The following is a 12,954-nucleotide window of genomic DNA, read 5'->3' as shown; positions in this document are numbered from 1 at the left end:
AACTAGAAAGCAGTGAAAGTAAGAAAATGGCAATAATCACTTTGAGTATAAATGGGACTAAATACTAAAGTCAAAAGACACAGGGTCCTGAGTGGATAAAAAACAAAAACCTAAGTGCTGCCTTTAACAGACTTACTTCAGACTTAAAGATAGATGCAGACTGAAAGTGAAGGGATGGAAAAAAAAAGTATGCAAATAGGGAAAAGAAAGCTGGAATAGCAATACTTATACCGGACAAAACAGACTTTAAAACAAAGTCTGTACCAAGAGACAAAAAAGGACACTACGTAATAATAGAACAATCCAACAAGAGGATATAACAATTATAAATATCTATGCAGCCAACGTGGAAGCACCTAAACACATAAAGCAACTATTAACAGACACAAAGAAAGGTGACAGTAATCCACTAATAGTTAATTTCAACACTATACTTACATCAATGGATACATCGTCATTCAGACAGAAATCAGTAAGACCAGTGGCTTTTCATGACACATAAAACCAGATGGACCTACAGATATATTCAGAATATTCCTTCCAAAAACAATGGATTCCAAATTCTTTTCAAGTGCACACGGGACCTTCTCCAGAATGGATCACATGTCAGACTATAAAACAAGTCTCAATAAACTTAAAAAGATTAAAATCCTATCATGCATCTCTTCTAACCACAAAGGTATGAAACTAGAAATCAATCGCAAGAAAAAAAATGTAGAAACACAAACACATGGAGGCTAAATAACATGCTACTAACAATGAATGGGTCAACCAAGACATCAAAGAGGAAATTAAAAAAATACATGAGACAAATGAAAACCACAATGGTTCAATATGTTTCATTCATATGTGGATCCTGAGAAATTTAACAGAAGACCACGGAGGAGGGGAAGGGGGGAAAAAAGTTACAGAGAGGGAGGGAGGCAAACCATAAGAGACTCTTAAATACTGAGAACAAACTGAGGGTTGATGGGGGAAGGAGGGAGAGGGGAAAGTGGGTGATGGGCATTGAGGAAGGCACCTGTTGGGATGGGCATTGGGTGTTTTATGGAAAACAATTTATTAAATACAATTTATTGTCAATGTAAATAAGTAAAAAAAAAAACAAAAAACCACAATGGTTCAAATCTTTGGGACATGGCAAAAGTTGTTCTAAGAGTGAACATTATAGCAACAGAGGGCTACCTCAAGAAGCAGGAAAAGTTTCAAATAACCTTACTCCTAAACAAGCTACAAAAAGCCCATAGCCAGTAGAAGGAAGAAAATAATAAAGACTAGAGCAGAAGTAAATAAAAGAGAGTTAAAAACAACAACAACAACAACAACAGATCAGTGAAACCATGAGCTGGTTCTTTGAAGATCAACAAAATCAGTAAGCCAGATTCATCAAGAAAAGAGAGGTCTGAAATAAAACTAGAAAAGGAGGAGAAATAACTGATGCCACAGAAATACAAAGGATTAAAAAAGATTATGAAAAATTATACACCAATAAATTGGACACCCTTGAAGAAATGGATACATTCCTAGAAACATACCAGGTAACTGAATCAGGAAACTACTATCAATGAAATGGAATCAGTAATTCAAACACTCTCAACAAACTAAAGTCCAGGACCACATGGCATTACAGGTGAATTCTACCAAACATTAAAAGAAAAGTTAAGGGGTTGCCTGGGTGGCTCAGTTGATTAAGTGTCTGATTCAGCTTCAGGTCAGGTCATATCTCAGGGCTGAGATCGAGCCCCACCATCAGGCTCCGCGCTAAACATAGAACCTGCTGGGGATTCTCTGTCCCCCTTTCTCTCCCTGCCCCCACACTTGCGCTCTAAATAAATAAATAAATAAATAAATAAATAAATAAATAAATAAATAAATAAATAAAACAAACTAAAGAAGAGTTAATACCCGTTCTTCTCAAACTATTCCAAAAATAGGAAGGGAAGCTTCTCAATTTATTCTGTGAGGCCAGCACTCTGATACCACAACCAGAGAAAGATACCACAAAAAGAGAAAACTACAGATATGTTACACATCTACATATTATAATTACTCAACAATTATCTCTGATGAACACAGATGCAAAAATCCTCAACAAAATACTGGTAAACCAAATGGGACAATATACTAAAAAAATTATTCTCTACAACCAAGTGGGTTTTATTCCAAGTTCAATATTTGCAAATCAATCAACATGCAACATCACATTAATGAGAGAAGACATCAAAACCATAGGATCAGCTCAACAGATGCAAAACAGCATTTATTTGTCAAAGCACAACATCCATTTGTGATAAAACCTCTCCACAAAATAGGTCTAGAGAGAACATACCTCAACATAGTGAAGGCCAAATATGAAAACCCCACAGCTTAAATCTTACTAAATGGTAAAAAACAGAGCTTTTCCTCTAAGATCCGGAACAAGACAAGGATGTTCACTCTCCTCACTTTTATTCAACATACTACCAGAAGTCCAAGCTACAGCAATCACATAAAAAATAAAAGGCATCCAAATTGGTAAGAAGTAAAACTTACACTATTTGCAGATGACATACAGTATAACCTTGGATTGTAACTTGTTCTGCGAGTGTTCCACAAGATGAGCAAACAGTTGCAATAAATTTGGACTTGATAAACAATCGATGTCTTGCAATACGAGTAGTAAGTGACAGTGAATGTCACATGATCACAACTGAGCCAATGGTTCTGGAAATTCACTTTGATATACAAGTAGTTTGGATTACAAGCATGTTTCTGGAAGGAATTATGCTCACAAACCAAGGTTTTACTGTATTATGTAGAAAACCATAAAGACCCACTGAAAACCTCCTAGAACTGATAAATGCATTCAGTGAAGTCGCAGGATACAAAATTAATAAACAGAAATCTGTTGCATTTCTATACACTAATAATGAAGTAGGAGAATGAGAAATTAAAAAAACAAACCAAGGAAGTGAAAGACCTGTAGTCTGAAAATTATAAAACACTGATGAAAGAAACTGAGAGTGACACAAACAAATGGAAAAGAAATTCCATGCTCATGGATTAGAAGACCCAATACTGTTAAAATGTTTATAATACCCAAAGAAATCTACAGATTTAATACAATCCCTATCAAAATAGCAACATTTTTTATAGAACTAGAATAATTGTAAAATTTATATGGAACCAAAAAAACCCTTAAATAGCCAAAGCAATCTTGAGACAGAAAAACAAAGCTGGAGGTATGACAAGCCCAGATTTCAAGATATACTACACAGCCACAGTATTCAAAACAGTATTGTACTGACACAGAAGGAGACACACAGATCAGTGGAACAGAATCCCCTGAAATAAACCCCTGCACATATGGTAAAGTAATTTAGGACCATGAAGGCAAAAGTACACGATGGGGAAAAGACGGTCTCTTCAACAGTGTTGCGAAAACTGTACACCTACATTCAAAAAAATGAAGCGGGACCAGTTTCTTACCCCATACACAAAAATACACTCAAAATGGATTAAAGACCTAAATGTGAGCCTTGAAACCATAAAGTTCCTAGAACAAAATAGGCAGTAATCTGACATTGGCTGAAGAAACATTTTCCTATATACATCTCCTCAGGCAAGAGAAACAAAGTAAAAACAAAGTATCAGGACTACACCAGAATAAAAAGCTTTTACACAGTGAAGGAAATCATCAACAAAACCAAAAGGAAACCTAATGAAGGGGAGAAGAGATTTGCAAGTGATATATCTGTAAGAAACAATCCGATTAAAAAATGGGCAGAGGACCTGAAGGGTTTTCGAAAAAAAATTTACAGATGGACAACAGACACATGCAAAGATGATCAACATCACGGATCATCCGGGAAATGCAAATTAAAACCACCAGGAGAAATCACCTTATGCCTGCCACAGTGGCTAACATCCAAGACATAAGAAATGACAAATATTGGCAAGGAGGTGGAGAAAAAGGACCCTTGTGTACCACTGGTAGGAATGCCAACTGGTACAGCCACTGTGGAAAATATGGAGGTTCTTCAAAAAATTAAAAATAGAATAACCAAATTCCACTACTGGGTATTTACCCAGAAAACAAAAACACTAATCTGAAAAGATATATGCACCTCCACGTTTTGCTTTGCTTTTTTTTAAATTTTTTTCTTAATGTTTATTTTTGATAGAGAGAGCACGAGTGGGGGAGGGGCAGAGAGCGACGGAGACACAGAATCTGAAGCAGGCTCCAGGCTCCAGGCTCCGAGCTGTCAGCACAGAGCCTGACCCGGGGGCTTGAACTCACAGACTGTGAGATCATGACCTGAGCCGAAGTCAGACGCTCAACTGAACCACCCAGACGCCCCATATGCACCTCCACGTTTATTGCAGCATTAATTACAAAGCCAAGATATGGAAACAACCCAAATGTCCATGGATAAATGAATGGATAAAGATGTCATATAGATGAACAAGGGAACATTACTTAGTCATAAAAAAGAATGAGATCTTGCCATTTGCAACAACATGGATGGACCTAGGGTATAATGCTAAGTGAAGTAAACCACTGAGAGAAAGACAAATACCATACAATTTCACTCATATGTTAAGAAACAAAGGATAAAAAGGGACTGGAAGGAAAAAAAAAAAAGACTCAAATACAGAGAACAAACTGGTGGTTACCAGAGGGGAGGTGGGAGAAATAAAGGGGATTAAGAATACACTTATCTTGATGAGCACTGAGTAATGTATAGACTTGTTGAGTAATTATATTGTACACCTGAAACTAACAGAACACTGTATGTTAATACTTCAATAAAAATAAAATATATTGTTTCCACACAAAATCTTAACCTCAGAATTATACAATGATTGACCTAAAAAGGACCTAAGAAATCACTCATTCTAGCTACGAGTTTACAGATGAGGAAACTGGAAACTGAGGCTTCCTATAGCCATATAAGCACTCCCGGGACAGCACCAAGACAGGAGCCCATGTCTCTTAAGTTCTAGTCCACACCAGCATTCAACCCTGGAAACACTCCAGTTTCTTCTGAGAGATAGGAACTAGAAGGGAATCCCATACTATGTGCCTGCTTCCTGCCCTGATCCACTGTAGCTGAGGGTTACAGGTGGGAAGTAGGAGGTACGTACACCCAACTTCCTCAGTCTCTAGTATTCCTCGAGTCTGCTGCCTGCATAATTAGAAGGGAACAGAAATGACCTATGAACACTGTGATTTCCTTTCATCTTTAAAACAGTTCTATAACATGTAGAAATTGGAGGGACCAAGTTATTATAAAAGTAGTATCTGAAGGTGCTATTAAACATACTGAAATGTAATTTGCAGTAGGTTAGTTACCAACGTTCTCTTATTAAACAACTCATCAACTCATCTAGAATTAGATTTTCTTTTCCTGATTTACGTCCCTATTTCTGATTCATTATAGAGTCTAATTGAAGTACACAAACATTTTATACATGAGAGATTCCTGGGGCAGAGAAATAAGTTTCAAGCTGATTTAACTATCCACAGTAGTTGTAGATAATAAACAAAAATTTAAAAGCTTTATTTTATTGAAATATCCAATCATTTCCTCCTTCAAGTCTTTCCCTAGAGTTGATAAAAGTGACAAAATGAATTTGTTTATCTTCTTTAAACACCTTGTATGTTGATTAAAGGTTACAAAGGAGAAATGGGGACAGTATACAAATGAAAACATTTGAATCACCATAAAAATATTCTGTGTATTTCCTCTATTATTCTACCTGAAAGCCATTCCCTCTCATTCTTTCGGTAACATAACAGAAAAAAGAGCAACAACAAGGACTCCAAAATAGTCTCTGAACTCTAGAACTTTTTTAAGGAAAGAATTAAGAGAAAGCACACATCTTATCAACTGCAGTACGCGGTTGAAGACAGTGCCCAGGCACTAGACTAGCAAGCAGGATGGACGAGAACTAAGACACTTTACACTTTTATTCCTTTCAAGTTAAAGGAATAACTCAAAGAGTTCTTTCAAACAGTGGCCTTCCACCGAAACACTAAAAAGAGGCACAAAATGGAGATCTCAAAACAGGAACAGTATCAAAACTAATGTGACTATTAATGTTCTTTCAAATCACCAAAATCTTAGATATTAGAGTGCGAAAGTAAACATCCATAATCAAGAAGATAAAATTGGGAACAAAATATAGAAGGGTATGGAATGTATATAATTATTGATGACTTAGTCATCATTATAAAATAAAATGTAAAATTAATTCTACATACAATAAAGTATTTTATGTTTCCTTCAAAATAGCGTTAACAACTTTCAACATTTCAATAATTAAACATTTTCTATGTGGGTCAATTTTGTGAAATGATAGTTTTTTTTTCTCCAAGATGCTGAATAGTCGAGCCTATTACTTCACTGACTTCCCAAGCATATACAGTGTAACATACAACCTTTTATAAACCGAACTAACCAGCTAACAGCTACTGAGTGCCATTCACCAAGGATTACAGGATTACAACAACAATCAGGAGTACTATTTATGTACTATTTTCCTATTCAGTTGTCAAATCTATTAAAAAAAAAAAAACAACAACCTGTTAACAAAGGAAAAAAGGTTTCCTACCTCTATTTCAGAAGCCGACATGTACACAGCCAGAGTAACCAAAGATAATACTAATATAATGTATGGAAAGGCATAATCTGAAAAACAAACATGGGTATTGTATTGAAAATTAAATATTTTGAATAAAACATCAAAAAAATACAAACAGTATAATTCTCCCCATAGTTGAAAACTTTCTCAACCAGTCCCATGAGAGACTTAAGCCCTAATGCCCTAAAAGGGGTCAGCAAACTTTCTGAAAACAGCCAGAGAGTAAATATGTTTGGCTTTGCGGACCATACAGTATCTGTCTCAATCACCCAAGTCCCTGTTATAGTGGGAAGCAGCCAGACAATACATAAATGAATGGGTGTGGCTATGTTCCAATAAAACTTTATAAACAACAAAACCCAAACTTCATATAATTTTAACATGTTAAGAATTAACTACTTTTTTTCCCCGTACCATTTAAAAATGCAAAATTTGGGGCATCTGGGTGGCTCAGTCAGTTAGGCGTCCAACTCTTGATTTCAGCTCAGGTCATGATCTCACAAAGTGAATGGTGAGATAGAGCCCCATGTCTGCACTGACAGCACAGAGCCTGCTTGGGAATTCTCTCTCTCCCTTTCTCTGCCCCTCTCCCCACCCCTCAAAATAAATAAAACATTAAAAAAATGTTAAACAATCCTTGGCCTAGCTTTGAAGACCCCTGCCTTAAGGCATCCACTGAATGTAAAGAATTAACTTCCATCTATGCATCTAGAATGATACTAGTATGTACCAAACTTGACTTGGGAGGATTGAGAAAATACTCAAATAATTTTGTTTCATGATCCAGGTAGAGGACTTTGGGTGAGAAATGCTAAATATAACAGTTATTCAGTTTTAATTACTCTTTAGAAAAGTTCATGTATCAACAAACCTCAAAGGATAAATGGATCATCCAATATTCTTTTTCTTTTTTTTTTTAATGTTTGTTTATTTTTGAGACAGAGAGAGAGACAGAGCATGAGCAGCGGAGGGGCAGAGAGAGAGAGAGAGAGAGAGAGAGGTAGACACAGAATCAGAAGCTAGCTCCAGGCTCCAAGCTGTCAGTACAGAGCACGACACGGGGCTTGAACTCACAAATTGTGAGATCACGACCTGAGCTGAAGTCAGACACTTAACCAACTGAGCCACCCAGGTGCCCCTCCAATATTCTTTATGTCAAAATTCTAGCTATTTCTACTTGAAGCAAATTTTTTTTCTTACAAAATACTATCTTTCTCTTAAAATGTTTTCAATTTACAGCACACTAAAATGAGCAAATTGAGAAAAAGAAATCTTGAATTATTTTTCATATAATTATTTTAAAACAACTTCAATTTATGAAACCACTTATCATTTTACATTGCAATGGAACCCGTCTAGAAGAATTTCAAATGTTAATTCAGAATGCAGAAGGCAGAAACTCGGAATTATCTATACAGGCCTGATTCCAACTTACTAAATAAGTACCTTTTTGACATTTAGAATATTTTAGTTTATAGACAGTGATAAGCATCCTCAACAAACAATTCATTTATAAATATTTATAAATAGCTAAACAATGTTGATAGCGATACAAATTTAAGACAGAGTAGTAAAAAGTCATCCAAGGTAAGAGGAAATTTCTAACAAGGCCTAAATTTGTGGGGAGTGGAGGGTGGTTTTGGGCTCAGGCATGGTTCTTACTCTAGGATATAAAATAATTTAAGATTTTGAGCAACTAGGCCGGGGGATGGGGGTGCCGAGAATCTACATTTTAGTTCCCCTGGTAGTTCAGATACAGATCACGCTTAAAAACGGGCTTCAATAATATTTCTAAGTAGGTAAAAGTTTGTCACAGGCCTCTAATAATTCCAGTGCCTCTCTCCCTAGACCCAAGTATCTCTTAAGCTACCTACCAGAGGATGCTTGCTGCTCTACTTTGCTCAGACTTCTGTTTCTCCTTGTTATGAACAGAAAGTTTGTGTCCCCCACCAAATTCTCCTGCTGAAATCCTAACTCGCAACGTGAGGGTAGAGGTGGGGCCTTTGGGAGGTGATGGGGACATGACGGCAGAGCTCTCGTGAATGGAATTAGTGCCCTCAAAACAGAGACCCCAGAGAGCTCCCTCCCCTCCTGCCACGGAGGACACAGTGGGCTCTTACCCAGACACCAAATCTGCTGGTGCCTTGCTCTTGGACTTCCCATTCTCCAGAACGAGGAGAAAAAGTTTCTGTCGTTTGCAAGCCACTATAGTATTGTAACAGCCGTCTGAAACGACTAAGACACCCCCACAAAAAATTATCTTTTTTTTTCATTATCATAAAATTATGACTTGGTATAATGTCCTCTGTGACTAATCTCAGGAGCCTTCATGAATTTATATTTAGTGCAAGTGAACATTGACTCCTCTATCCTCACAATGAATGTGTTTTGAGCAGGGGCTTGTTAACAAAATGATCAGACACTCACTGTGAGAAAAAGCATTTTTCTTTAAAAAAAAAAAAATTAATGTTTATCTTTGAGAGAGAAAGAGACAGACTGCGAGTGGCAGAAGGGCAGAGATAGAGAGAGACACAGAATCTGAAGGAGGCTCCAGGCTGTCAGCACAGAGCCCCACATGGGGCTCAAACCCATGAACCGTGAGATCATGAACTGAGCTGAAATCCAATGCTCGACCAACTGAGCCACCCAGGTGCCCCAGAAAAGGCATTTTTCAATGTAGGCAGGTACAGTATATGAAGCAATGGTGTCTGGCAGTCTCCTTGGGCTAACTTCCCAAACCCTGGCCGACTTTCCACAGCTTTTTCCCCTTTTCTCCTCGTATAACCAAGAGGTCCTACACAATAGCACCATCCATAGGTTAGGACACAGGGATTTGAAGGCTGACAATTCTTAAATCTTTCTCTCCTAGACAGCTCTCCCAAGTACCAGACTAGTATAATTACCTGTACTCTTGTGAATATTCCATGAATACCTACAACTGAATTCACTTCTCATCAACATATCTAATTTGCTTTTTCTAATATTCACTGTTGCTCTATTCACCAGTTACTAAGTCAGAAAGCTACTCTATGGGGGCACCTGGGTGGCTCAGTCAGTTGAGTGTCTGACTCTTGATTTCAGCTCCGGTCATGATCCCAGGGTCGTGGGATCAAGCCCTGCGTTGGGCTCTGCTGAACATGAGCCTGCTTAAGATTCTCTCTCTCTCCCTCTGCCCCTCTCCCCAACTTGTGCACTCAAAAAAAAAAAAAAAAAAAGCTATCTATCATATTCTCCTCGCGCTCTGTCACCCGTATGTTTAATCAGTTACGTAATCTAGTTAAATCTATCTTTAAAGCAGCTCTCCATTCCCAGTGTTTCTCTGTGTTAGGTCAGACAGACTTGGCTAGCTGCAATAACCTCTTCACTGATCCCCCAGGTTCTCTTCCCCTACCAATCCATCCTCCACACTGTTACCAAGTTCTCTTTCCAAAATGCAAACCTAGGCATGTCACTCTTCTGCCTAAAATCCTTAAAGAGTAGGACCCTATTCTCTAGAGCAAGAATAGTGACCTCAAACCCCTATAGAGGCCAGCCAGGCAAGTAAACAACTGAAGTGGGCCAAAACTAAAACAGGGAATGGTAAGAGCTAGAAGGAAATATACATTTTCAAATACTATGCAGGCCCAATGGAAACAACAGATCTGTAACTAGAGTATGAGGGATAATAGACCCCTGACTAATCTCCAATTTCCTCTTCCCTTGGCCACACCTTCACAGTACCTTCCTCATCTTGAGCCAAATTCATCACCAAGCTACATAGTGATGCCCAGTCTTGCCTAGTTCTTTTAGGCCAGAAGCCTTGCCCTCTGTACCCTGGTGGGCTCCACAGAGAAGGTGGTATCTAACATCCCTGCAACATTCAATGTCACATATTCAGGTTAAGTGCTATACTGTGTTCTCTCAGCTACTTCTAGCTTTCCTAGTAGTATGTCAGTTCTTCAGCACCAACTTCTTATTCTTCTTTTGAGTCATAGTTCAGTCTAAATAGTTGCTGAATAAATGAATAGCTATACTAAAGAGTATACTGAGGATTCTTTTACCGTACCCAAAAGGATTTCATAAAGGAACTCAGAAACTAAAGACGTAACTTAATGATAAGTAGTACATACTAGTGTGTGTGTGTGTGTGTGTGTATACAAAATCAACAGTAATTTCCATGTATTATATATAAAAACCAGTTCTTTTTAATTTATACTCAGGTTTTTAAAGTATTCCCACTGAGGTTATAAGCCTCAGATACAAAGTATTCTCTAAATAGAAATCAGCTTTGATTAGCTTGATAATATCTATTCTACTCTAAGAAACCCATTTTTATTTTTTTATAAGACTTATATGTTTTAGCAAAAACACATTATTTTCAGGGATTATAAAAGCTATTTTAAAGAAAAACATACAAAATTATACTTAGAGAAAACACTGTTTATCACATATAAAAATTAACATATTTCACTGACTTGACCCATCAAACTTACATAAAAGGCCTCCGCCAACTGCCTGAAGCACAGTTAAAATCGGGAAGAAGTAAAGTGCAGCATAAATACTTTTAAATCGATCAGACTTTCCTAAGCCACAGGCGATCTTCTTTACCAGGAGGGGTCGGAGCAGCATCATCAATACCAGGCAGAATGCATAATAGATGAATACGATGGTGTATCTGTGAAATAAAACACGGAATCGTGACACCAAAAATGTATCTATTACTGATCAATTTAAAATCGAAGATGCTAAAAAAGGTTTAAAAAGTGCGTTGTCAACCTATTGAATATTCAGACTAGGGGAGGGTTGGCCAAAAAGACTCACACACTGCTGGAAAGTGTATGCTGCTTCCTTTCCAATGGGCAGTTTAGAAACATGGATCAAAAATTCCAAAAATGTTTACACTCTGTGATTCAGCACTTTTACTTGCAGAAACTCATCCAAGGAAAACAATCAGGGACTGTTCACAAACTTTACAAACAAGGATTTTTATTAAATCACGTAATAAGGAAAATTCAGGAAGAAAATACATACTCAACATTAGGAAATTAAATTTTAAAGTACATTCATGTTGGAATAGCACGTGGCCATTAAAAATCAGGTTATGGAAGAAATACTAAGGACAAAAGCAACTGTGCCTAAAACATGAAGTGACAATAAAAGGTTACAAAAACCGTGTGTATAGTTTCACCTTAATATCCTTTAAAAAAACATATACACATATTCAGAATGAAACTGGAAAGACAACTTTTTTAACAGCGGTCATCTGAAGAAACGGAACTACATATTATTTTACTTTTGTATGCTTTTTCTGTTTTTCAAATGTATTACGATGTAGTTTTATATCAAGAAAAATGTAAAAATATCTCTCTATATCACCAGGCCATAGTTTGTAGCTCTTTATTTTGAATAATGGGATTTCTATGCACATAATTCTAACCTCCTGTTCGTGAAGACTTTCAGATCATTTTTTACTATCTGAATACCCAAACCCCTCCCTACGCAGGGGCGAGTCACAGGAAGCACAGGAGCCTTCAGAACACAGACCACAAGCCTCCTCTCCACACAGCATAATCATACTACATCCCTGTGCTCCCATGACAGCTTTTAGGTTCAGCCCAGCTGCCCTAATTGCAACACATTATTATATGACCTCCTTAGATGAGGAACTTTGTCTTGTTAGGCTACACCCTACCAACACATCAAAACAAAATAAAATCTGTCTATTCCTGCAACTTGTAGTTCCTTAAAAGTGCCAAAAAGACGATTATTTTAATCAGAAGAAAACTACCATGAGTCACTCTCCTAATGAACCAGGAAACCAGTCTCTGGAAGCAGACACCTATATCCCACCCTGTATCCCACTCCCTACCTTCCACCTGCCCCCACCCCACCTTCAGCCATGCCTCCTATATACGGGGATAGGATAAATCTGACAAGCTAATTTCTGTTACAACAGTATTTATTGCTCATTTTCAGTAACTCATAAATAAGGTTTTAGCAATGTAAACATTTTTTACAGTAAGTTTCTAATAATAGAAATTTGCATGCTTTTCCATGTCTCATCTAATCAAGTTCCTCTCAAAACTGTAACTATCAGTAAAGTATCTGGGCATTTTTCAGTTTGTATGGAACTAGCTTATATATACCACCAATGGAGAAAACAGCCTCCATTAGTCAATGTAACAGTGTTCCAAAAGGTTTCTGATAATTTTGTACCGTTTTGTTGACTCACAAAAGAAAAAAAAATTACTATAACTTTTGGTAGTCCTGCAGCTTTTTATTTTTCAGTAATCTCCACACCCAATGTGGGGCTTGAACTCACAACCCTGAGATCAAGAGTCGCATGCT

At 37.3% G+C, this 12,954-nt stretch overlaps 1 protein-coding gene across 2 annotated transcripts in view; it reads right to left on the bottom strand.

Annotated features, from left to right (window-relative positions):
* The window catches only part of LOC115516517 (JNK1/MAPK8 associated membrane protein), a 29,164-nt gene that overhangs the window by 3,554 nt on the left and 12,656 nt on the right, over nucleotides 1-12,954 (bottom strand). For both annotated transcript variants that reach the window (XM_030319235.2, XM_030319234.1), the window contains exons 5-6: nucleotides 11,100-11,281; nucleotides 6,598-6,674 (exon numbers count right to left, since the gene is read on the bottom strand). In XM_030319235.2, coding sequence (XP_030175095.1) covers nucleotides 6,598-6,674; nucleotides 11,100-11,281 — 259 coding nt within the window. The remainder of the gene's footprint in view (nucleotides 1-6,597; nucleotides 6,675-11,099; nucleotides 11,282-12,954) is intronic.

Source organism: Lynx canadensis, chromosome B3 (assembly GCF_007474595.2).
Source record: "Lynx canadensis isolate LIC74 chromosome B3, mLynCan4.pri.v2, whole genome shotgun sequence".
NCBI lineage: Eukaryota > Metazoa > Chordata > Mammalia > Carnivora > Felidae > Lynx > Lynx canadensis.
Note: the sequence above shows the minus strand (reverse complement) of the source record. Positions and strands in the feature narration are given on the sequence as shown.